The following is a 24,356-nucleotide window of genomic DNA, read 5'->3' as shown; positions in this document are numbered from 1 at the left end:
GGACTTTATTCTAGTGCACACAGCGTGTGAAGTGTATTAGTCAGCATAAACTTTTCAAATGAATAATTTTTCTTGTTATTATATGTAAAATTCAAACCTCTGTCAATCTGAATTCAACTTCGTCTGCAATAAAGAAACCAAATATTGCACAATAAACCGTGAAAATTTTTTGAAACTTTTCAAATCCTCCCCTGACTGAAACGGTGAGTTATAGTGGGAATTACAACTGATTTAGCAGATAAATTAATTTCTCCTTGGTTGTTCGATGAACTAGGACAGCAATTGAAATGTCCAACAGAGCAGCAGCAGCAGCAGAACATGCTTTGTCATTAATAGAACAGTCATTAATTTGTCTAATGCAGAGATGACTGAATTCTTTTTTATAAGAATCATTGCTTAGCTTGCAAAACTTCCCATCTTAAACAGCTTCAAGCAATATGGCATATAAATGGCTCCACCCCAACGATTCTGTAATATTTTTCTCAGTAGTAGTAAGCCAAACTCCTTTTCCACTACTCAGAAATGATGAGAACCTATCAAATTTCCAAATGTCAAGTCATATTTTTATAGCGCTTTTCACAATGCACATTGTTTCAAAGCAGCTTTACAGAAAATTATGCTGAAATGTCTTTGTGTCTAAAGTCCTTGTTGAGCAGTTTCATTGAAAAATATCATTGAAAATCATGCTTTAAAAATTATTTATCTTAAGCCCCCCAGTGAGTATGCCATCATCACCATGGAAACAGACATTTTATGTTGGCTGACAGTGATACACACCCTGAAATCCTACAATCACCTCACATGACCTGAAAATTACAATTGATTCCAGTTATCTATCACAATAAAAGAAAGTTGGTGACATTTAAATATTCCCAAGCTGAAGTTTAAAAGCTTGATGATCCACAAGCATGAGTGTGAAAATGTCGCACAATATGAGAATGCTAACTCTGTTTCAGCATTTACGCTTAAGTAGGGATGGGTATCACCAGAGTCTGTTTAAAGAGGATAAAACAGATCACTCGTAGAAAAATAATAATAAACAAAATGGGAGAAATCATAAAGTGTATGTGGGAATGGAAGTGTCGCCTTTCAGTTAAAATAAGAAAATAAGTAAGGAATAATATTCAGTAAACTGGTTATCAAATAATAAACACTATCACACTGAAGGGGTTCATTTTGTGATAATCAGATGGCTGTACATTATCCCACTTGTTAAAATGAAAATGACAGCTCATTATCTAGCTTATTACAAAGACTACTTGCCAAATAAATAAATTAATGGACATGAAACGCTGAATGAGTTTATAATGAAATTCTGTAATTATGTGAGAAGAAAGAAACGAAAGAAGAAATCCGATTTGCACCACTGGTTTGCGTAAGAGATTTAATAGTGTTTACTTCATAAATAATAACCGTCTGACTGCGAATTTCCATCTCATTACAAGACTAATTGCCAAATAAATAAAATTGACATGAAACATTAATTTGAGGTTAAATCATTTTAGTGGCTTACTTGTAGAGACCACACACTGATCCGAGAATTAGGAAAGATGACTCGCAATACCCGGATGACCGGTCTGATATTTCTTAATCCCCGGATGTGCGGTTGTTACTCAGAATTGTCAGACCACTAGATGTCACCGTTGACCAATCCGACTAGAGTATTAATAAAAGCTGTGTAATAAGCTAAATTTAGTGTACCATTGTGTTCAGATTTTATTTCACTTTATGAATATTATTGAAACGTAATCTTGACAAAGCTGTACGTCACAATTAATTCAATCTCTTGTGAAGTTTGTTTGACTGTTGTCCAGTCAAATTGTATTTTGGTTGGACCACACTGAGAAATGCTGCTTTAAGAGTTGTGATTTATAGGCGACTTCTTCATTAATTCATTAATCAAATTGTATGATATGAATTAACATGATATGAATGCAGACATAAACAAATTAACAACAAATGTGTTTCAGAAGTCGTTTTTTAATAATAGTTGGCAGTTTTCTGCGTTATGAGTGATGGCACATCAAATGATCAAACATTGATGATACAACTGAAGATATAACAAACTTGATATGACAAAGCAGAGTTGAACTTTATGAAAATGAGCAGTGACGCAATGCGGCCAACTATTATTGGAGGTGCAAACAATGGAGCTCATGTGATTCACCCACTGATACAGCTTGATTCTACAGTAGAGTAAGAATGCCTACTAGAAACCAACAGCAAAGAAACTCTGTGACCTCCAGCATTTTAAAATCACTATATGTGTGAATGCACCTTAAGCAGAGACCAGTGATTTTCTATGGTAATCAGATTCTTGGTGGAAATTCAGTGGGAGTGTGTCCTAAGCCTTCCAAGAAGCACCATTTACAAGAAAAAATTATAATGTGACACAAATCCTGTCTGTGGAAGCCAGCAACCCCTTTTGTAAGACTAAAATGTTATATGGTGTGAAGAAGATAACAGTACAAAACCAAAAACTGCTGCATTGGCAGACGAAGACTGCTCTTTCACCAGTATAAAGCCTAGTCACATTCCAAACTGACGGATCTGGCTAAGATGTGTTCTCTCTGAAACCTCTGTGATATTTATACAAAGTTAAAAACTATTCACAAATGAAATTTGAACACCCTCACATACCACATCATGTGGTTGGTGTGTAAAAGACAGGGTTCCCAAACCTTTTGACCAATTAATTCACAAGATGTTTCCATAACTTTTGCAGTCGTTCCATTTATAAATACTGGATAAGGATTTTTATAAAATATTTTTAAAACATTGCATGCACAAAGAGCAATTTCAAGCCAATGAAATATTTTAGAGCAGAGCATAACTATATAAAAGTACAGTCATATTTCCACAAGTTTTCCATTGCTTTTAAAGATTTTATTCATTTTCGTGACTTATCCAGGCATGGAAACCACAACTGTAAAATATTTTTCCACAGCCATGGGAATGCTGGAAAGGTGACTGAGCAAAGATATATCTCTCAAATATATTTGGCAAAACTCCTTAAAAAGCTACATGATAAAGCATAACACGGTTCAGTTTTCTTGGATCAAACAAATAGAAAACAGAAAAGCCTTACAGCTGAGAAGCACCAGAGGCAACTTAAGAACTCAAATGGTTGACGGTTCTTATAAAACACAGTCCGACCATCTGCGTTTCTACATGTATGGAGACAATAAAATTAACTTTCTCTGCCTGAGTAGAAATCACAGTCTACAGCAGAGGTACTCTCTGTTTTATAAATTTGCGTTGCAAAGTATACCAGTGCCAATATTTTGCGGTATCAACGCTTCACAAAACTAGCGTTTTATTATTTCATTGTTGATTGATTAAGGGCAGATGTGTATAGAAACTATATATAAAGTTTGTTGCTAAATATTTAGATACATACAAATATACATTGATGAGCCAAAACATTATGATCACCTGCCTGATATGCTGTTCGTCCTTCATGTGTCACCAAAACAGCACCGACCCGCCAAGGCATGGACTCTACGAGTCCTGGTCCCATCCCTTCCTCTGGTAAATTATGCACATGTACATGGCCGTCCACTTGATGTTATAGAAAATAGGACTAATCGGACCAGGTGACCTTCCACTGCTCCAAGGTCCATTTTTAACGCTTGCGTGCCCATTATAGGCGCTTTCGACAGTGGACAGGGGTCATCATGGGCACTTTGAGTCTATGGCTTCACAGCCAATATGCAGCAAGGGATGATGCATTGTGTTGTGACACATTCCTCGAGTAAACATCATTAACATTTTCTGTGACTTGTGCCACAGCAGACAATCTGTCGGTTTGGAGCGATGAGCCTTGGGCGTCCAACACTCTGTTGCCGGTTTGTGGTTTGTCCCTCCTCAGACCATGGTACTCACCACTGCTGTCCGAGAGCACCCCACAAGCCTTGTCATTTCAGAGATGTTCTGAACCAGTGGTGTGGCCATAACAATTTAGCCCTGGTCAAAATCGCTCAGGTCTTTACTTCTGCCCATTTCTCCTACATTTAAAACATTGACTATGAGAACTGGCCAATCGTGGCCTCCTAATAATCCACATCCCTGAATTGGCTATATACTCTCCTCTCCATCAATAGCTGGTGTGTGGTGAGCGTACTGGTGCACTATGGATGCAATCACATTATCCAGGTGGATGCTGCACACTGGTGGTAGTTGAGGAGAATCCCACTTTACCATGTAAAGTGCCTAGAAAAGCGCTATATAAACGTAATTATTTATTATTATCTGATTGTTCGCTTAACGTTTAATCTACCCAGATCTTGACATGTGGCCTTGTTAGGAGATGATCAAATGTTATTCATTTCACCTGTGAGTGTCATAATGTTTTGAATCATTGGTGTATACTGCAAGTAGTATGAAAGTGTAGGCAGACAGATTTGAATGTGATATAGTTCTTCAGCAGGAATTCTGCTGCTTAACATGATTTTTAACAATTGTAGTAGAACTAACATTGACTGATGGCTTAACATAAACAGTCCTATTGATTAACAACCTAAGTGATCCGAGTAGATCATCTAAATCAATTCGCCTCAAAGAAATTCATGGGATTTTTACATCCAGAAACAGACTGTTGCGCTCAATTGTATTTATCCCTTTGGGGCAAAAGGCTATGGTTAGAAACTGTTCCCAATCCTAACAATGACCAAACTAATTTAATTAAAAAAAGGCTATGATAGCATATAAAATTTTGTGGGAACTTCTTGAGAACAACTGTTCCTTCTTTAAGTCCCGTCCCAGTGATTTACCTGCATGACCTTTGTCTGGATTTCCTCTAGCTGGGAGCGTTTGCTGCGCTGTCTGCAAACTTCTTGATACTTGGTGTACTGCTCCCTAAGAGAGTCCAGGAGCTTCATCACCTGAGGCTGAGCCAGCAGCTCATCATCCATAGGTGACCAGGCTGTACCACCACCACCTCCACCCTCAGAACCATTGAACCTCCTCTGCTGCAGCTCTGACAATAATTCATGTCCTGTTAGACAGCAAAAGAGAATGGAGAGAAATCACCAAGTATTAAAGGGATAAATCACCCTAAAATGAAAATTCTGTCATTATTTACTCAACCTCATGTTGTTCCATACACGTATGACTTTCTTTTTTACGTGGAACACAAAAGGAGATGTTAGGCAGGATGCCCATTCAATGAGTGAAGCCTCTAATCTTCAAACATCTGTGTTCCACAGAATAAAGACAGTTATATGGGTTTGGAATAACATGAGGGTGAGTAAATGACAGAATTTAAATTTTTGGATGAACTGCTCCTTTAAGCCATTTGGAAAGTGAAAACATAATATAATGTTTCAAAAGCAATTTGTTAAAGAGAGAGAGACTGACAAATGCAAATGTGATGGCAAATCATCCAGCTCGTCAAGTTCGACTACAAAAGAAGAGTGCAGAGACAAAAGCTGACAGACTGAGTTAATGTATTCTTACACTAATGTTTTATTAAATCAGTGTTACCTCAACTTCTTCAAAGCACAACAAAATGACAGGCTAAAATGCCAAAGGATCAGAAAAATTTTTTTATGCCAATGTTGGACCTGTTCTTTCTTCCTCTTACATGGTTTAAAAGAATAGTTCTCCCAAAAAAGTAAATTCTGTCATTATTTACACTTCCCTCACTTTGTTACAAACCTGTATTTTGTCATTTTTTTCCATTCTATATGCAGCTCTTTGCCATATATTGACAGTTAAACAAAAAGCATAAAAGAGCCATAAAAGTAGTTCATATGACTCTATATTGCTATATTTTGAGTCTTCTAAAGCCATATAAATAGGATTTGTCTGAAGAACAGACTGAAAATGAAAATGTAATATAGCACACAAGTCGTATTGGACTACTTTTCTGTTTTTTTTTTTTTTTTATGTTTTGGGAACTTGAACATCACTTGTATGGAAACAAGCTGTGTAAAGATTTTCCTTTTGTCTTTCAAGGACAAAAATAACCATACAATTTTGGAATGAATTTAGGTTGAGTAAAAAATTAAAAAATAATTTTGGGGTGAACTATTTCTTAAAACTGCAAGAGTCTCTTCCATTGGGCTCATGCTCTCTAAATTGATAGAGCTATTCTATAGCATGGTGCAAGAGACATACTGATCAGGGCAGATCCAAGAGCTGTGAAATCACTTTAAAGTGTTAAACACCACCAAAGCCACATTTTTAGCTCTACCCCACCAATAAAACAGCATGGATTGACAGGCCAGCTGGGAAAACAACTTCACTGTTGACGTCACACCCTGGCAGTTAAAATTCCCCCCACCAAAATTTGCTTTTGCCTCAGTCAAACTGTCCCAAAATATTCAAAAACAGCTTAAGGCAGTACCACAGTTTTAAAATTTCTTTACAGAAGAACGTACATGCCATGAACACAGAGATCATGCATTGGCACTCACCAGTTTGAAGAACTGTTTCAGGATCAAATGAAGGCAGAATGTTGCGCTCTGTAGCCCTGTGGGTGTTATAATGTGTTAATGACCACAAAACCATTTTCCATATAAGCCAAAAAGTCCTACAATGAGACAAACACAATGGTTTGTCCTACAACAAAAGACAAGCAGTAAGCACTATGTGCTATAGTCACAAGACTAGCTTTATATTAGAATAAATATACAAAGTCTGTTTAACCAAGTCTTGTTACCCATGTTTTTTTTTAAAAAGTGTAAAAATATATTTAAATGTTCAATTGTTTCAGCAGCCTGAAATAGCAATATTGGTTCAACAAATAATGTAAGTTATTGAAAGACCTGTTAGGAAACAATAATAATTTTTTGCCATTCCATCTGGTCCCATAAAAATACAAAGTGACAATTTGCACTAGGTGTTAATAGAACCTGCTACACAGGGTGGCCATTTGCACACCAATAATCCGGTACAAAACATTTAAGACAGAAATGAAAGACAAACTCAAGTGTTGCTGCAGTGACGTGGGGTGTAACAGCGGTGTCGATGTGCTTTTTTTGTGTGACCGACCAAGGCCCCCCCACACATACCATTTCATGTCTCCACTCCACCTTTAATACTAATTGCAAATAAAAATAAACATAAAGGTTGATTTTCTTGCAGTGAATTGGTAATGGGGAAGGTTGTGGATTTGAGAGAAAGGTATGATCTGGGTAAAATTGACCACGGTTTTACTATAGTAATATTGTAGTAACCATGTAACCATTTTTGGCCATACCATAGTTAACCATAGTTTTAATGCAATTAACCTTGGTGTTACTACAGTAATATAGTAAACATGTTAACATTTGTGGTTACTATGATTTTATTACAAAATACCATGGTGATACTATGGTTACTGTAGCAAAACCATGGTTCTTTTTTGTAAGGGAAGGTTAGGGTTAGGTTTAGGGGTTGATGTAAGGTGTCTATGGGACTCTAAATAAACATAATAAACACTCTGCAGTGATGCCCTATACTGTATGTTCGTATTTATTAGGGGTGTAAATAGTATCTGACACTAATAGCAAATAGCAAATAACATTATTTGCACTTAATGCAAAGAAGATGCTTTTGGTTGCTATTTACACTTGCCTCCACCATAAACATAAAACGTTGAGCCAATGTTGTTATGTCTGTCCAAGTTGGGCCTCACAACAGATTACAATTCAATTTGATGCTGCAAGTGGAACAGAAATTACACACTTCACCTTTATGAACAGAGACATAATGTCTTCTTCATAATGCCTGTAATTTTACTTAAGAATTATATCAGATCCATTGAAGCCAGTACATAAAGATTCAGGGATAATTATTAGGTAACCACAGCAACACTGCACAATGTTGTAAAAAATCATTGAAGGAATTCATCATTGAACGAATAATAAAATAAATAAATAAAAAAACAACCGTGATGTGATGTTTCGTAGTTTTCTATAATGCTTGATCTTTTATCTCTAATATCATGTTTTAAGTGTATAAATTATATGTGAATATTCCCAACACTCTGACTACTCCGTATGGGACACTGAAATATTTCTGATAATTCTCAAATACCTGTCTTTATTAAAACTAAAAATGGATGGAAAGACACGTCTTATTGGCGAAATTAAAAAACAGGTACATAGAATGTATTTTTCATCATATTTATTTGAACATTAAAGCAACAGAATTTAAAGTATATCCACACTATATCAGCAACAGCGCATGATCGTGAATCCCGCAATATCTGCTTTTGATCTCAAAGGTGTCTGATCCAGTACGAGAAGTGAGAATTGTCTGACTTGACAGCTCTTATTTCACTCCTCCCCTGACTGCAGCCATCTACTCTCGTCTACTTTCAAGGCGAGGCATCTCAAACACGCCTATTATTAAATCACAAAGGCTGCTATTTAAATAAGTATGTACTCTATTTGTGCCTCGCGCAACAACATGAATTTGCGCTCGGTTCGCTGCCATCTGCTTCAAACAGAGCGTTCAATGTACAAGACGGTGTTCCCTGCATGAGCCAAGGAGGATTAAAAGGTGCGTGCAGCTGGCATCACACAACACTTTCTCCACACATTCACATTCAAGGTGTGCTGCTCATGCAAACTAAACATTTATATCTTTAAATCACAGCTTTTGCTCACTAGGACATAATGGGATTTTAATTTGTGTGCTGAATGTTTACGTTATGGCATTCGTACATCAGATGGTATCCGTTTTTGGTATCGGAGCATTTTTACGAGTACGAGTACCAGTTCAGGAGCATGGCATCACACCCAATCCCAATACCAGTATCGGTACCGTGACATCCCTACTTCTAGCTAAATAATCAGAGTGACGTAGTTTGGAGCTACAATCTTCTAATAATAGTGAACCAACAAGAAATCCATTTCTCTGAGACAATAGTGTTCCATGAATTCTGATTTTTCTTCATACTTTGCATACTTCATAGCTAATGGAAAGTGGTTGCTCCTGAAATGGCAGCTATTATAAGCCTGCAGATAATGAGCCTTAAAATACCTCTCCTTGTCTGCCTGGCTTCCTTTCTCATTTTCATTGATGACGGTAAGTTCATCCAGCAGAGATGTGGATTCCTTAGTGAATTTTTCAAAGACCTAAATAGAGCACCAATGACAAAAACAACTGCAGTTATAAATGGCATACTGTTAAAACAGACCATTAGGGCAGGGAAATATAGCTAACATATACATTTTTATATTTTTCAGCATTTTTACAAGATCTCAAAATATATGCATTGATAAATGACAAAGGCCATGACTTCTGTGCATTTTTGGGTGATGACACAAACGTTAAAGGAGTTGTGAATCAATTCACTGACAGCAAGAATTGATTCACAGAAAATAAATGGACTATCTGTAAAAATATTCTAGTTTAAAAAGTTTAAATATAGTTTAAATCAGAGGCAATATCTAAACACCTCTGTCCTTGAAGCACCACAAAACTATTCTAATGTGGCTTACTCCACTGAATGGCTTACTATCTGCATAAAAACATATTGTGAATATTTTATATATTTCCCAACCCTACCCTGATTGTGGCCAACCAGTGAAGAGTGATTTTCAGGGAGCATTCGATTTATTTGAACACTAGAAGTTTGGTTCTCACCAATCTTTTTTTGACCCAGTCCAAGTGATCATAAACCAGACTCCCGCCGAACTCATCCGTCAGCTGGCATGGCTCGATGTAACGTGTAAGCTTATTGGCAGATACCAGAATCACCTGAAACAGAGGAAATGAACTCTCAGGTCTCACTGAGGACTAGAGATGGGCCACGATGGTCGACTATCCAACTAGTCTACAAGGTTTGTTTGTTTGTTATTTTCTTAATGCTATGTATGCTTCTATGGCTATTTTCATGGTGAACTATTAGTGTGGTCAGTCAAATTTTTTCTTATATTTTTTTATATTTTTAGTGGTGGTGGAAACTGAAATTAGCCTAATTATAAGACTATTATAACACCGTTTAGATGACTATTCATTAGGTTGCCTGGACAACCAACCAATCGATCGTAAGAAAATAAAGACCAATAAGCTTAAGCCCAAAATTTTATTGAGATACTGGACTACAGTATTTCTCCTTAGGAGTTTAGACACATAAAGATGTCTTTATATTGCTTCCAACTCTTGTTATACAAATGCAGGTATCTCCTGACCACCTCACAATTGCGCTCTTAACATGCACATCCACGTTTAGTTTCTAAATACGTCTCCTATTGTTTCCCGGCAATCATTTAGAACTTTGTGACCACAACGGTTCAAATGTAAGTGTTGCCATCTTGTGGACCCACTCATAAGTGCAAATAATTCCAGGTGAATGTGCATTCTGCGAGTTTAAAGATGCACTTTGCTGATGACGAAATTTGCGTCATGCTTCCAGTACACAGACGTTCAGCGTTCGCATCTGACCGAAGTATACTACATTTTGAAAACATGTAGTTCAACTTTGAGCTGCCAAATTTTCAACTGAATTATTTACATGATGTGTCGATTAATTATTTGAATTAAATCACAATGAATTACATATTGATATTTACTGAGAAATGCCCCTCAAATAAAAGATAATTTAGCTTATAACAACTTTAAGCTAAAAGGTTATATATGTCTTATAATAATATATAATACATATTAATGCAAATAAATTACATCCTAAATATGTATGAGGCAGAAGACAAAATGTATTTTGACAAAGTCAAAATATTAGTTTTATTTCCATTGAACATAACCCTATTTTTGGCCTAATTCCATCTGCACTACTTTGAAATGTTGGTCTATGACATCATCAGTTTTTGGTGCATCTAACTTTGGATTGGTCACATCTCAATTTTTCAGTGTCTCAACTCATAAGTGCTGTGTTTTAAGGATGCTGTCAATATAAATGTAGTTTGAAACTCGTGTCTCGAGATCCGTTATCGTCAAGCTGTCTTTGAGCGCAAGAATGCATCATCAGTGGAAGGCTGTGCCGCCTATACTAAAGGTCGACCGATAGTGGATTTTGCCAACACGAACGGCCGATAAGAGATTAATTGGATGATAGTTTTTTTTTTTATCGATTTTTGGAGTGTTAAAAAGATAAATAAAATCGCTTTACTTTGTGGGCAAAGACCAAAAAAAAAAAAAAAAAAAAAACACTCCTGCACCTTTGCTTCCCATTTTTTGAGAAGAACACAAATGATCAGAGGGCGAAGTGCACAATTCACTTACGTTACCAATTACACAGGAATCTGTGTGTGCAATGTAGCATAATTTAAAACTGCTAACGATTTCCTGCAGCAGAAATGTCACACAAGGTTAAAAACCATGAATAATTTATGTGATATTTGAAGGCATCTAGGACACACTCTGCAAGTGAAGCAACCCTTCCACCGGGTCAAAAATCACAAACCAACACTTTAATGTCAGTCATACGAATTACCCACAAGGCTCATCAAGAACATGTAATGTAAATGTTTATTAACATAAAAATTTAAATATTTAAGTACTTTTATGTCTGTTCAAAGTGTGCTCGTCGCTATAATTTTTGTGTTTGCGGTCTCATTGACAGTGATCAGTCACTTCTTTCTAAATGCTATAAAGACCCCTCCTCTATCTGCTCAGTGTTGACAGGAAGGGAGAGAGAACAGCTGTCTTTACACGTGTTCAGCTGAGTCAACACATGGGACGGTGCTGCAAACAATTCCAGCCTGTGCTGCAGCCAGAGACACCAAAGAGGAGACGAGGAAAAATATTTTGCATTCAAAATGTCTGGGGTACATTACTCACAGGATGTCAGAGAGACTGGTTTTCTTTTTCTGTGGACACATACACAATGAAGTTAAATAAGCTATCACTCTTCTGAGAGCTTAATCCTTTTCTGCAAACATAAAATTTCGGTTATTTATTTATCTAAAACCTAATTAACTCATTCACAAATTATGATCCAGTTGATGATGCTTGATAAATGGTTGAAAACGGGTCAGTTATCTGCCAATATGTAGGACTAGCACTATTAATGTCTTTCTTTGATCCAACAGAATGCAAACTAAGTATCATCAGCGATCTACTGTAGTCACCAGAAGCCCAAATAAAGGATAAATCAGCTGCAATAAGCACAAAAAAATATCTAGTCTTATAATAAATGGTCCTATTGGCCCTTAGAGGCATATAATGAGGATCCACTTATTTAATAAGGCCTCTGGGCCTTCCCATTTGCTCACATATGCCCAGCCAAGCATTGGTGATGAAGAGGCAGGAAGATTAATGCATAGTCCCAATGCATTCAAGTATGGATCGTGTAATAGGTCAAGTGGATGGTAATGACTGTTTTCACAAGTCTTCGTATTCAAGGCTCCACTTCCTAATGCTGATACACTGACCTCCATTCAGTCAAATCTGTGCCATCTGCTAGTTGCAGGCAGCTAGAGAGCCCTGCTGGCCCAGATCACAGCTGAAACAGTTAGTGACAAATAACACAATGACTCCAACTAACAAACATATACTGAGGTTTCTATTTAGGAGACAGTGGTGCGACTGTCCTTCAGAAGTGATGTCATCTAGTTCTTGGCCAAATCCAGATGACTGTTGCCAGGCAACATGGCATTATTGGTTTATGGCCAAAAAGAGCAAGGCAAAAGACAACAGCCAAATGAGCAAGCTGTCTGAGGCCAAGCCTTATCAACACACATACTGTGCATGCTTGTATACTGTGGTGTACATCTGCATGATCACGTTAGGCTTACATTAAAAGGACAGTTCACCCAACAATTCTGTGATCATTTTCTCACCCTAATGTTGTTTCTAGCCTGTATGCCATTCTTTTTTCTATGAAAGATCAAAGAAGTCTAGCAGAATGTATTTATGATCTTTTAAGATTAATGAGTTCATTGTACAATGGAAACATACTTTAAGAACTCTATATTTCACTGTCCAAAGAGAGCATTTATTGAAAATAGGACTTGTCATAGTTAAGATGCATCATGCATGTTAGCTGCGCTTATTGTCAGTATTTAGTTTGTTTCGTCAGCGATCTGCATCAAATAAATGAATAAAAAAACGTTGTCTTTCCTACAATGTGCATCCATTTCTAACGTTGTCATTTTAACGAGCCCTATGCAATTACTTGGTAACAGATGTTATGTTTCACATGTTTCCTAGGCTGATGTGGCGCTGTTTGGGAAAAGTAAAGTTTACATATGTGGCTTGAATATCTCGATATTTTTCAGTCTATTGATGAAATTTTATATACATCTTGATAACATCTGAAATGACTCAAAAGTTATTTGTACAGCCATTGTAGCAAAGTAAAAAAATTTTTTTAAAGTCATTGAATAAAAATCTATTTAAAATAATGAAGGCATGTTTTGCACTAAATGAACACAAGGGAGAATGAGATATACGGTAATCATTTTAATTGATATGCACTTTTATATTCATATTTTTTCTGCAATGATATATGGTAGCTTAATAAAAGCTTTATTTACCTTCATTTTCTTTTTTTACGTAGGTGTGCACTTACGTACTTCACTTATCTTTTAAACCCATTTAAATATAGCATAATACAAAATTATTTTCGTGGGACCCATAATACTCAATTATCATTATTATTTAGAGAATTTAATTAGTTTTTTATACAAGCAAGTAAAATATTTCTGTCCCATTTACTTCATCGCGGTGTGTTTTGACAGTTTACAATGCTCCACATTTGGTGAAACGCTGTCCTCTCCTCCTTTTCTGTTATACTCCTCCGCATTTGTAGATTTGTATAATACCTTTTAGCAATTACTAATGTTTGGAATTGCGCTAATGCTTGAATGTGCAGTATTTCTCACAAAGCATGTGAACTACTATAAGTATAAGTGCTAAAAACAGGAGACCATGAGCCCCCCGTGTGCACAGAATGGTGGTTTATTCTAAAGCACATACAGAACATTTTTATCTGTCACTAATCGCAGCCGTTTGCAGTTCAATAACCTCATGTGACTATATCGCCATTTTTATGTTATTCAGATGAATTGTGCAGCCCTGAAGAATCTTGAAATTAGTCTACTAATGCTCTTTATGAAAATTAAAAGCGTCGCAATATTCACAGTATTGATTCATATCATCATCATGATTGTGATTATAATGGGAATATTAAAATTAAGTATCAACAGTGTTTGCCAAACCAAGCTGTTTTTAACTGTGTGTAACACCTGCCACTCTGCATCTTTACAAAGGATTCCAATGTCACGAATACTTAGTCTAATTCTTTGCAGTTTGAGTGGCAAATATCAACCTTGATAGTTTTGCAAACATGATAATTCGCTTTCCAAAGACACCGCTGTTGAATAATGGGGCAGTTATAGACTATTTTGAACCAAACAGAAAACCCACAGCTCACAATCAAGTAGAGCACAGCACTGTATCTCGCTCATCACAAGTGAAGGGGGCATTTACCGAAGAGTCAAGGCACAGCAGCGAAAAACAGGTGGAATATGGTAATGAAAATTAAATGACATCAGTCACAAAAAAACTTTACTAACATTCTATTTTAGTAGTATGTATTGTTTTTATATGTATAAAAAAATGAAATGACACCTTTTATGTCTATTAGGCCTGCAACTAACGATTATATTCATTATGTACTAACCTAATGATTGTTAATAATTAATAGCCACAAAGCATATGTAAAAACAGTTAAATCCAGAACACACTCACACAAAACAAAAGTCCCCATTTAAACCTGCTGTTTAAGCTATTGAATTAGTGCCAATTAGAAGACTGGTTTGCAAATAGCAACAAGCACATTGTCCTATCTCAAGAGATACGGTGAAGTCCCATCCCATTATAAATGAAGATGTAGTTTCATTATACTGAGCTTCATTAAATCCCGGTCTATGTGGGAAATTACCTACTTATATGCATAAAACTCTTTGGGTGTTACAAACTGTATAAACTGTAGTGTGTGATTTCATTATGTGCAGCTTTACAGTGTGTAAAATGATGATGCCCGTGGTCTGATGTTATATACGAAGAGATCCATTGTAAAAAGTTGTACAGCCATTTTGTTTTAGGCGTTAGTCTATGCTACTATTATAGGAATAGTACATAATAGGATATCAGTCACACAAAAGGAGGTATTCAGCAGATTGATGACCAAAGCCACTATTCACTTTTATTGTATGGAAAGATTATGCAATAAAAGTAAATGGTGGGTGAGGCTGCCATTCAACCAAATACAGTATCTCCTTTTGTTTTCAATGGAAGAAAGAATTTTATATGGGTTTGGGACAACATGAGTTGAGTAAATGATGATAGTATTTGAATTTTTGGTTGAACTATCCCTTTGGGCTTGTAAACTGCTTAAAAATACAATTTATTGTGAAAAGCGCTATACAAATAAAATGGACTTGACAGTGTACGTGTGCCGATGTTGTCCCAACTCTAACATCGAACTGCAAGGATCTGCCAAATATGCCATCGTAACCAGACCTCAGTTTTGCTGAAGCCGAGGGATAAAGCAAAGATGCTTACCTCAAAGCCAAGCCTGTCCTTCTCCTTCCAAAAGCAGAAATGGGTCACTTTTTTGTCCCAGAATTCATCGGGTTTCACCACACACACAAGAGACACCTCGGCTGGAATCACATTCTGGAACAAGAACATTTAATTTGACAAGATCACAAGAAGGTAGCTATATTTTAACATTCTGAAAATAACATTACTTGTTATTTGTGATTTATTATTTCTAAAAACCAGAAGCCCTCGAGCATGACATCATAACCTGTCCATTGCCCGAAATAGTTATGCATGCTCAGAGCCTAGAGTGATCACGACTTAAGCGTTATATACAGGCAACACAAAGCTTGTTGCTTTGGTTTCTTCTGGAACAATTTTCAATGTTGTAAAATTTTAATATGTAAACTAAGGGGCTGTTCGGATGGAATGAGTTCATGCAGAGCAATGAATAGAACAGAATGTAGATTGCGTTTTCAAAAGTTGAAGATCTATTTTACTTCACAGTGCATCCAAAAAAACAAGCCACTCCTGTGGGAAACACTTACAAAACTGCAAGATATGGCTCAACAGTCAAAGACATCCATCTAAACTGCTCCTAACTGGCCATATTTAATCTGAAATGCAAGTTACTTAGCATTATATGCTAGTTTTATATATTATATTAGTATACCATTATATATTAGTTTTATACTTTGTAAGCTGTATATTTCAAACAAGTCCATATTTAAATTTGGCCTAATTGTTCAAATACATTCTGTGTATTTACAAATGAGAAGTAGCCTATCATGCATTTATTCATTTACGGAAATGGATAAACCAAACGGGGGGAACGTAACACACTTTTCGAATCACAAAAACAACCTTACTTAAAGCCCACTGATCAGTGTTATTTAACCTACTGATTTTGACCTGAAACTCCAGTCTTATCTCCCAATACCTGCTCTCAAATGGAGAACAAGCAGAGAGATAAAGCATTTTATTCTAACATTTACCTCTATCTAAAAGGATTGTTGAAACAGAGAAGTTATCTGCCAATTGCTAAAATACAATGTCTCCACTGACAGATCCAGGTCAGGCGGGGGACACTTCAGGCAGAGAAGAGTGTGGCACTTTTCAGCTCCACCACCAAAACAGTCTGACCCACTTCATGACCCGTCAAGTAATACATTCTCTCCAGTCTATTATTGTTGGCTAAATTATACAAAATCGTCATTGCGAGTGAAAGCTCCTGAGCCCTAGAGCATGATAAAGTAGACTACTTAAAGTAGTTCTAGTTTTAAGTTAAAATCAATTTTGCAGTTTATAATGAAAAAGGTCTTATGCTGCATTATTCAAAGTCAGGTGTAGGATATTTACAGTGCTTGCAAGGCAGCACTGTAATGATATTCCTTAAATACTCAAATACGTCATAATATTAGCATACCAATTCTGGTCTTCCACTGACTGGTTTTCTTTCTTACATATTTGCACACTTTTATACATTTGTATAAGGTTTTTTCAGCATGATTTGAGTTGAAGAAGCACAATTTATAATATAATTGTTTTATTGTCACTGCCTATAAGAAATAGCTACATGGAGACAATGCACAGCCATAAAGGTACAAGAAAACAAAATATATAAGGTAAAATCCTGTGAACAAGCAGCATAGTTTACAGCAGCAATGCTGTGGTCCGTGTCCCGTAAATGGGAAATAGCAGGGCAGAACAAGCATCTATTCAGTTCAACAAAGCTCAGAGTGAACGATTTACAACAACACAGTGTTCTCTATGAATCCAGGGCTGATTGCCAACATAAATAAGCTGCAATGGGCATCTCATGACAGTACTGAACCCAAATTATTTACAGGTATTGCTTTAGAAGGTCATTGTGTTTGAAGGATTTAATCACTCAAATATATTAACAAATATATTAACAAATATTAAAAAGGAATAAAAAAAGAAAAGAAATGACCCATGAAAATAAAAACAAAATTATTCAAAATGAAAAATTCTAAAAACTAAAAAGCACAATGTATAATAAATGCAGTCCATATAACTAGTGTACTGTATTCCAAGTCTTCTGAAACCATCCGACATGTTTGTGTGGAACAAACCAAATATCCAACTCATTATTCACCAACGACCTTGGCCAAAATGAAAGCTTGCATATGTTGCATTGTGTTTAGTTACTACACATGCAAGAAGCAATGCCGTCCATGATGACAGTGTTCCATTTTTCAATCAGGGTAGATGCGAGCTTCAAGATTATCAGTGAATACTTACCTAAATTGTTGTCTGTTCTATTGCATCAATGACTTGAAGTATATAGTGCACAAGTAGTATGGACTACTTTTACGGTGCTTATATGCTGTATTTATGTCCTTTTGGAGCTTGACAGTCCCTGGTAACTGGTATGGAAAAAACTGTGTAATGGATTCTTTATAAATGTGTGCTTGTTTATTTTAATAAAAATACAACAGCATATAGAGGTTTGGAATGGTATAAGTGTGAAAAAAATAAATGGCAGAATTTTCATTTTTGGGAGTGCTACTTTAATGGGGCTCATTATTGGAAAACATAAAAGCACAACATGTGAAGGAAAACCAAATGGACATATGGTTTACATAACCTACTCGCACCCTGACTGCTTTCTGCCAATCTGAACAAAACCCCAAGAGTAAATAAATAAAAAAGGATGTGCTCCGCATCTCTTCTCACCTGCAACATCAGAACAACAGTCTTCACAATATTCCACTGAGATTTTCTCCCATCGACGATGACGGTGAAACCTCGAGCTTTACACTTCTCACTGCAGAAAAAGAGAGCAGAACATTTATTCAGTTGCGTAACACAAATTATAGGCAAATACATGCTGCCGGTCCAGATACACCGAATCAATTATAATGACTCCACTGCGGCGGCTGTGTTGTTAAACAGAATATTTTGTTTCTTCTGTGGTGGCATTTGAAAATGCATAAACAGGGATTGTTTCAAAGAAGAGTTTTTATGAGTGACTCAGAGTTCACGCACGCACGCACGAACTTTTCTTTTCATTCCTGGCGGGGAAAAGTATGGCCAACTCACCCCTAAATAGCCTCTTAATGGGACAGATAAGCCAGTATGTTAGTCTCAGACACCATTTGGTTTAATTTCATCTTTTTGCCATACAATGAAACTGAATGGTGACTGAGTCTGTGTTCCAGAAAAGAAAGTGATATGGGCTTGAAACAACATGAGGTTGAGAAAATGCTCAAAGATTTTTCATTTTGGGGTAAACTATCCCTTTAAATAATCAGTAGAAAGTAATTTGATGAAAATTACTATGAAAGCATTAAAAATCAGAAGTCTTGTTTTCAGAGGTCAGAATGACTTGTCTGTTAGGTGTTAAAAACATTAAAACCACAATTTCCACTAAAGCTCAGACTATGATGATCTCTACAGCAGGGACTAAGGGGGCTTTCACACTTGGTTCGATTGCCTGTTCCGAACCCGAGTTCGATTGCTCCCCCCTCCCCCCTGCCCCCGATGGACTGTGTTCACATTATATATTTGTATCCGAACCGCGGTACGCTTGCGTCATCAAGCTGCAGCTGGTGCGTAATCGTGTTGCTTGATAACCGCGAAATGAAAAGGCGTCAAAATAAGAATAAGCAATTCTTCCACCAAGTAATATAGTTCAGTAGCCTGCCAATGCTACATTCATGTCATAATTACATGTTTCCAACGTGTTTCCAAATCTAGGGATTGGCATTTTCAAGTAATTCTGTAGTTACTCAAACTCAAAAATGAGTAATCGAATACTTGTAAATAAAAATACTAATAAATGACACACAAATTTTAATTATTTTATTTGCAAATGTTACCAATAACAGCTTTAAAAGAAGCCAACTTCAACAAACTATGTTTTTCTTTTATGCATTAATAATAATAAAACATCTGCACTCACCCGGAGCTTACTTAGAAACCAATACTGACAGCATAAGGGTAATGTCCATATATTAAATCCCAGTCTACATAAAAGGCTCTCACTTTTATTTTTTTACATGTAATTCAGAAAAACAAATGGTGTTCAGATATTTAACGCATATTTCGGTCTAATAAGCTTTTCTCGTTCTGCTTCGCATTTCTTTTTCACCCTAATAACAGATCCTTTCTTGTTGGTTTGCATGACCCCATCAAGATCTAATACCAATAGATTAGAATTCAATAAGTATCAAAATATTACAAGTTTTGCCACATTTGACTTTGCTTGAAAGCACACAAAGATGCAACATGTCTTTCTCATCCAATCCCTCGATGACACACAACCACAGTGGACACTATTGTATCTGAGAGATGGTGAGAGATGGTGAGAGATCCAGAGGGACAGTACAGGATAATTCAGCATTGCCCAGGCTAAAAATAAATGAGCGATATTATACTAGTAGTTTTAATAGTTGAGTTGCTGGAGAGTACTCGATCTTCGTCTTCGTCACATCTTTGTTGAACTTACTAGTACAAGTTGGAAACTCTAAATTTTATGAAAAGCTCTCACTTGAGCATCATGTTGCGATGTAAAAACTAGCAAAACAGCAAAGGAAATTTAGACAGTTTACATTTTTTTGTAATTTTTTCATAGCCAGTGTTACATCTAGAGGACGAATAAATGTTGTGATGAAATATTTTGCGGTCATCAACAATAAAGATTTTTTTTAATCAGTTTTGCTGTTGCCATAGAGACAAATATTTTTTTGAGAAATTAAACAGAAGGTTTGATTCCGAGACCATAAACAGTTTGGAGTGGACATCTCGCAATTACAGCAATTCTGACGTGACTTGAATTCAGCAAAATATAAGAACAAAACATGCAGTCACAGGTGTGCATTTATCTGCATTTCACAACAGCTTCAAACACAGCTCATCCAATCAGAATATGTAAATAACCTTTATACTGTAACAGCTAACACATCAGTTGTGCATTGAATGCATTCAGTTTACCAGTATGACTATAGTACAACATAAATATAATATGACCATCCGCCAAATATATTCCAGAGTGTTGGAATATCTAAAATATCTTCAAAGGTCTGGAGAAATCAATAAAAGCTGTTTTCAACCTCTAACCTCAGTCTGACTAAGAATTATAGCCACTTTCCATTCCACGTGTGAATACCGTAACAGTGCTCATTATAGTTAAATGAATCCCAATAATGTTCCATTTCTGCTCTCAATGCTTTGACAGGTGTTTGATGTACAGCCTTGGACTGAAGCATTAATGTCATGAGTGGTTTCCATAAACCCTCATACTACCATACTACTGCTACAGTATTAGGTGTGCATACTTTACTATATGCACAGAATACCCAGATTACTTACTACATTTGCCAAATCGTGCAGTAAACAACAGAGTACACAGTGTGGAATACTGACCCAACAATGCATAGTGCTTGACTTGACCTTCCATTTCTAGTGTGATGATGTACTTAAAGTAATTAAAGCTGCATCAGTTTTTGACATGCAATGTGATGAGGTCATGTGACAATGTAATGAGGTCATGTGGTAATGTAGCATACTACTATTTAAAATGTTTATCATGGAATAACTGAACACAACAATATCACTTACTATGTGTAAAACAAAATAGCAGTACACATTGTGCAATTTGCACTATTAAGAAATTAGTACAGATGGCAACTGGTTCCATAAAAGTCTGATTTTCGAACTATTGACTCTTATGAGCTGGCTCATTTTGGTGAATCAAAAGCATGTATACATCACCGAAGTGGTTACTGAATTAATCTAGCTCACACACAATTTATGACTTCCATCATGTTCAACTCGATATAAGCACAGTTACTGCGTTATGAAATGTTGTACTTTCTTTCTTCTGCTTAACGCAAATAAAGATTTTTAGAAGAATGTCTCAGCTCTGTAGGTCCATACAATGCAAGTGAATGGTGGCCAGAACTTTGAAGGTCGAAAAAGCACATAAAGGCAGCATAAAAATAATCAATACAACTCAAGTGGTTAAATATCTTCAATATGATAAGTGTGTGTGTGAGAAACAGATCAATATTCAAGTCCTTTTTTACTATAAATCTCCAGTTTCGCTTTCACATTCTTCTTTTGTTTGTGGCGATTTGCGTTCTTTTTGCATGCCGCCACCCACTGGGGAGGAAGGAGAGTTCATAGTAAAAAAGGACTTACATATTGATCTGTTTCTCAACTATCATATAGTTTCAGATGACAAAGATTTAACCACTGAAGTCGTATGGATTACTTTATGCTGCCTTTATGTTCTGGACACCATTTACTTGCAATGTACACATACAATGTCTACAGAGCTGAGATATTCTCCTAAAAATCTGTTTGTGTTCAGCAGAAGAAAGTCACACATCTGGGATGGCATTAGAGTGAGTAAATAAGTTGTATATAAGTGCCACGTCCAAATTCTCGTGTGGACTATGTCACGGTTCTTGTCAGCTGCTGACAGGAAGCACTTTTAAAAAGTTATTAACGTTTTAATTATCGATTGAGTTGTGTGGATTACTTTATTGCAGCCTAAATATAACTTTTAGACCGTAAAGTGCTGGCACCCATGAACATCTATTTAGAGTTTGACCGATATATAGTTTTTTGCCGATTAATTGGCACCGATAACAGATTTCTGGAACTGTCAGATATTGGCCAAAATCCAAAAAAAAAAAAATCCTGTTGCTGGAGTGGCTGGGAAGGGTCCGCTGTTGTTATACAGTATGAGAGTGGCACTTCACTGATGCATTGTGGTGTTTGTTTTGACACTTGAGACTACAGTCTGAATGAAGTGGAACATTTAAAAACATCAACTACAAAAAGGTATGTATATACATTACACTTCAGTGCACATTGTCATATCATTATAAAGTAATTAATTTGTTGACTAGATGCTGTATTGGTAGAGAACAGCAGTATGCTTGCCAATGCTAACATTAAAGCTAACCTCGAGCGGTTAGAACAATGTGACAAAAATTCATTTAAGTCCTACCCAAATGTTTAAATGTCATGATTGTTCCCATCTAATAGCATTAGTTTATATCCAGCTGGTCACGTTTATGCATTCGTTAGCTAGCTAAGTTGCATATTTAAAGCTAGTGACGTGAAAAACCAAATTAATATCTTCATGCAGCTGAGAGAAACTTATAAACAAATAAAAAATGCAGCTGATTTCAATAAAAAAAAAAAAAAAAAATTATCCTCACTGTAATACGATGACTTCAGATCGATCACATTCTTGCACTAAAAAAAGACTGGACAAAGCGCAACTAATATATTTGAACAGAAAGCAGGTGTGTCTCAATATGTTTTTAAAGTTCTTTTTAATTAGACAAATCATCTAAAAAAACAGCGCTCCTGCATGAGATGCTGAATGAGCAAAAACAAAGGGAAACGAAGACGTTCGTCTAGTGCGCGTTTTCATAGAAAAACAAATGGATGTTTGCAAAAGCGTTCGGTGTGAACAGCCCCTTACAGTTGGTGGAGGTCTTTGGTCATTGTGCCTTGCTCTCTTATAAGCGTTCTCAGATTAAGCAATTGGTTGTTTAAATGCTTTGTTAGGAAAGATGTTCAACTTGAAACTATGCGTCTCAAGATTCTCGCGTTAAGTCTGTTGTGTCCATCTGAACGGCCCCTGGCCTGGCTCAAAGTCTGAGCCGCTTCACCACAGAGTTCAGCCGAATACCACTGCTATCCGAGAATACTGCTACTCTACATAAAACTGTACTGAATAAAAACAATGTGGTATTTCACTGTTATTATGAAGCTTGTTTCTGGAGTAGTATGAATCAGTGCAAGTGTAAAACCATGTGAACTGTCTATTGAAGCGTTTCCCCCTTCATTTTACATTTGACTTAACATTTGAGAATACATTTATTTATTTAATGCACATTAGTTGAAAATGAAATGCTATTTTTTAACAGCCAGGATAGGAATGTTCTATGCATAATATAATGGTGCTGAATGGTTTATGTATTTACTGCGCTCGCTTGTTGACTAAGGAAACAACGTCAAAATTCAAAATTTAATATACATTTCATTTAAAAAAGTACAATACATTTTCATGGTTCAGTCAGTACTGTTTATTTTTTAATTTAGTTCAGCACTATTATACTTTGAATGTTATTTTTCATTCAGTATACATTTTTGTTTGTTATCGGCAGGTACTTCTCAACTTAGTTATTGTATCGGTAAAATCCACTGTCGGTCGACCTCTACTTCTATTATAAGGACCTGACAGAGCTCTATCTTCTTCTAAAAACCTTAATTTGTATTCTGCTTAAGAAAGACAGTCATACACATTTTTGATTTCCTTTAAATAATTGTTAAAGATTCAGAAACGGAACCAGAATCATTTAATTATTTCTGAGTCTCACCCTTACAAAACATCCTGTCTACACCGGGAGCATTGGCACAAACATTCTAAACCAATTATTTGTGTTGACAGTAGTAGCGCCAGCACGTGCAGTGAAAAATGGAACAAGACACCAGTGTACTACAATGGACGCTTCCAGTATAGACAGCTTCATTGATTATTATGAGTTCTATTGCTTTTGACACAATGCGTAAAGTCACTCGCATCCATTGTAGACAGGGTTTTAGAAAGTAGCAGCCCAGTATTCCATTCTGAACATAGTCTCCTTTTTTTACCTGGGAATGCTCAGCAGGTAGTTGAGGGTGGTGCTGAGCTCCTCCATGCTGGTCTGTTCAGTGCATAGTGGGATGGTCAGGATCAAACCACTCCGCCGGTCCTTGCCTCCTGCAAAACCAACAGGGCCGGGTCAGGAAATATGCAGAAAATCCAGCAATGTGGTGTAAGAATGGAAAAACAGTGTCAGAGGGAGACTTCAAGGAAAAGACTCACAAAAAACCCTCCATAATTACTGCGGTAATACAGAAAGCCTTTGTGGAGGAGTAGAGCC

At 36.4% G+C, this 24,356-nt stretch overlaps 1 protein-coding gene across 2 annotated transcripts in view; it reads right to left on the bottom strand.

Annotated features, from left to right (window-relative positions):
• The window catches only part of LOC127654939 (SEC14 domain and spectrin repeat-containing protein 1), a 43,701-nt gene that overhangs the window by 12,782 nt on the left and 6,563 nt on the right, over positions 1–24,356 (bottom strand). For both annotated transcript variants that reach the window (XM_052142509.1, XM_052142510.1), the window contains exons 4-10: positions 24,085–24,193; positions 18,142–18,232; positions 15,463–15,576; positions 9,580–9,693; positions 8,974–9,068; positions 6,420–6,475; positions 4,773–4,996 (exon numbers count right to left, since the gene is read on the bottom strand). In XM_052142509.1, the coding sequence (XP_051998469.1) occupies positions 4,773–4,996; positions 6,420–6,475; positions 8,974–9,068; positions 9,580–9,693; positions 15,463–15,576; positions 18,142–18,232; positions 24,085–24,193 (803 nt within the window). The remainder of the gene's footprint in view (positions 1–4,772; positions 4,997–6,419; positions 6,476–8,973; positions 9,069–9,579; positions 9,694–15,462; positions 15,577–18,141; positions 18,233–24,084; positions 24,194–24,356) is intronic.

Source organism: Xyrauchen texanus, chromosome 14, assembly GCF_025860055.1.
Source record: "Xyrauchen texanus isolate HMW12.3.18 chromosome 14, RBS_HiC_50CHRs, whole genome shotgun sequence".
NCBI lineage: Eukaryota > Metazoa > Chordata > Actinopteri > Cypriniformes > Catostomidae > Xyrauchen > Xyrauchen texanus.
Note: the sequence above shows the minus strand (reverse complement) of the source record. Positions and strands in the feature narration are given on the sequence as shown.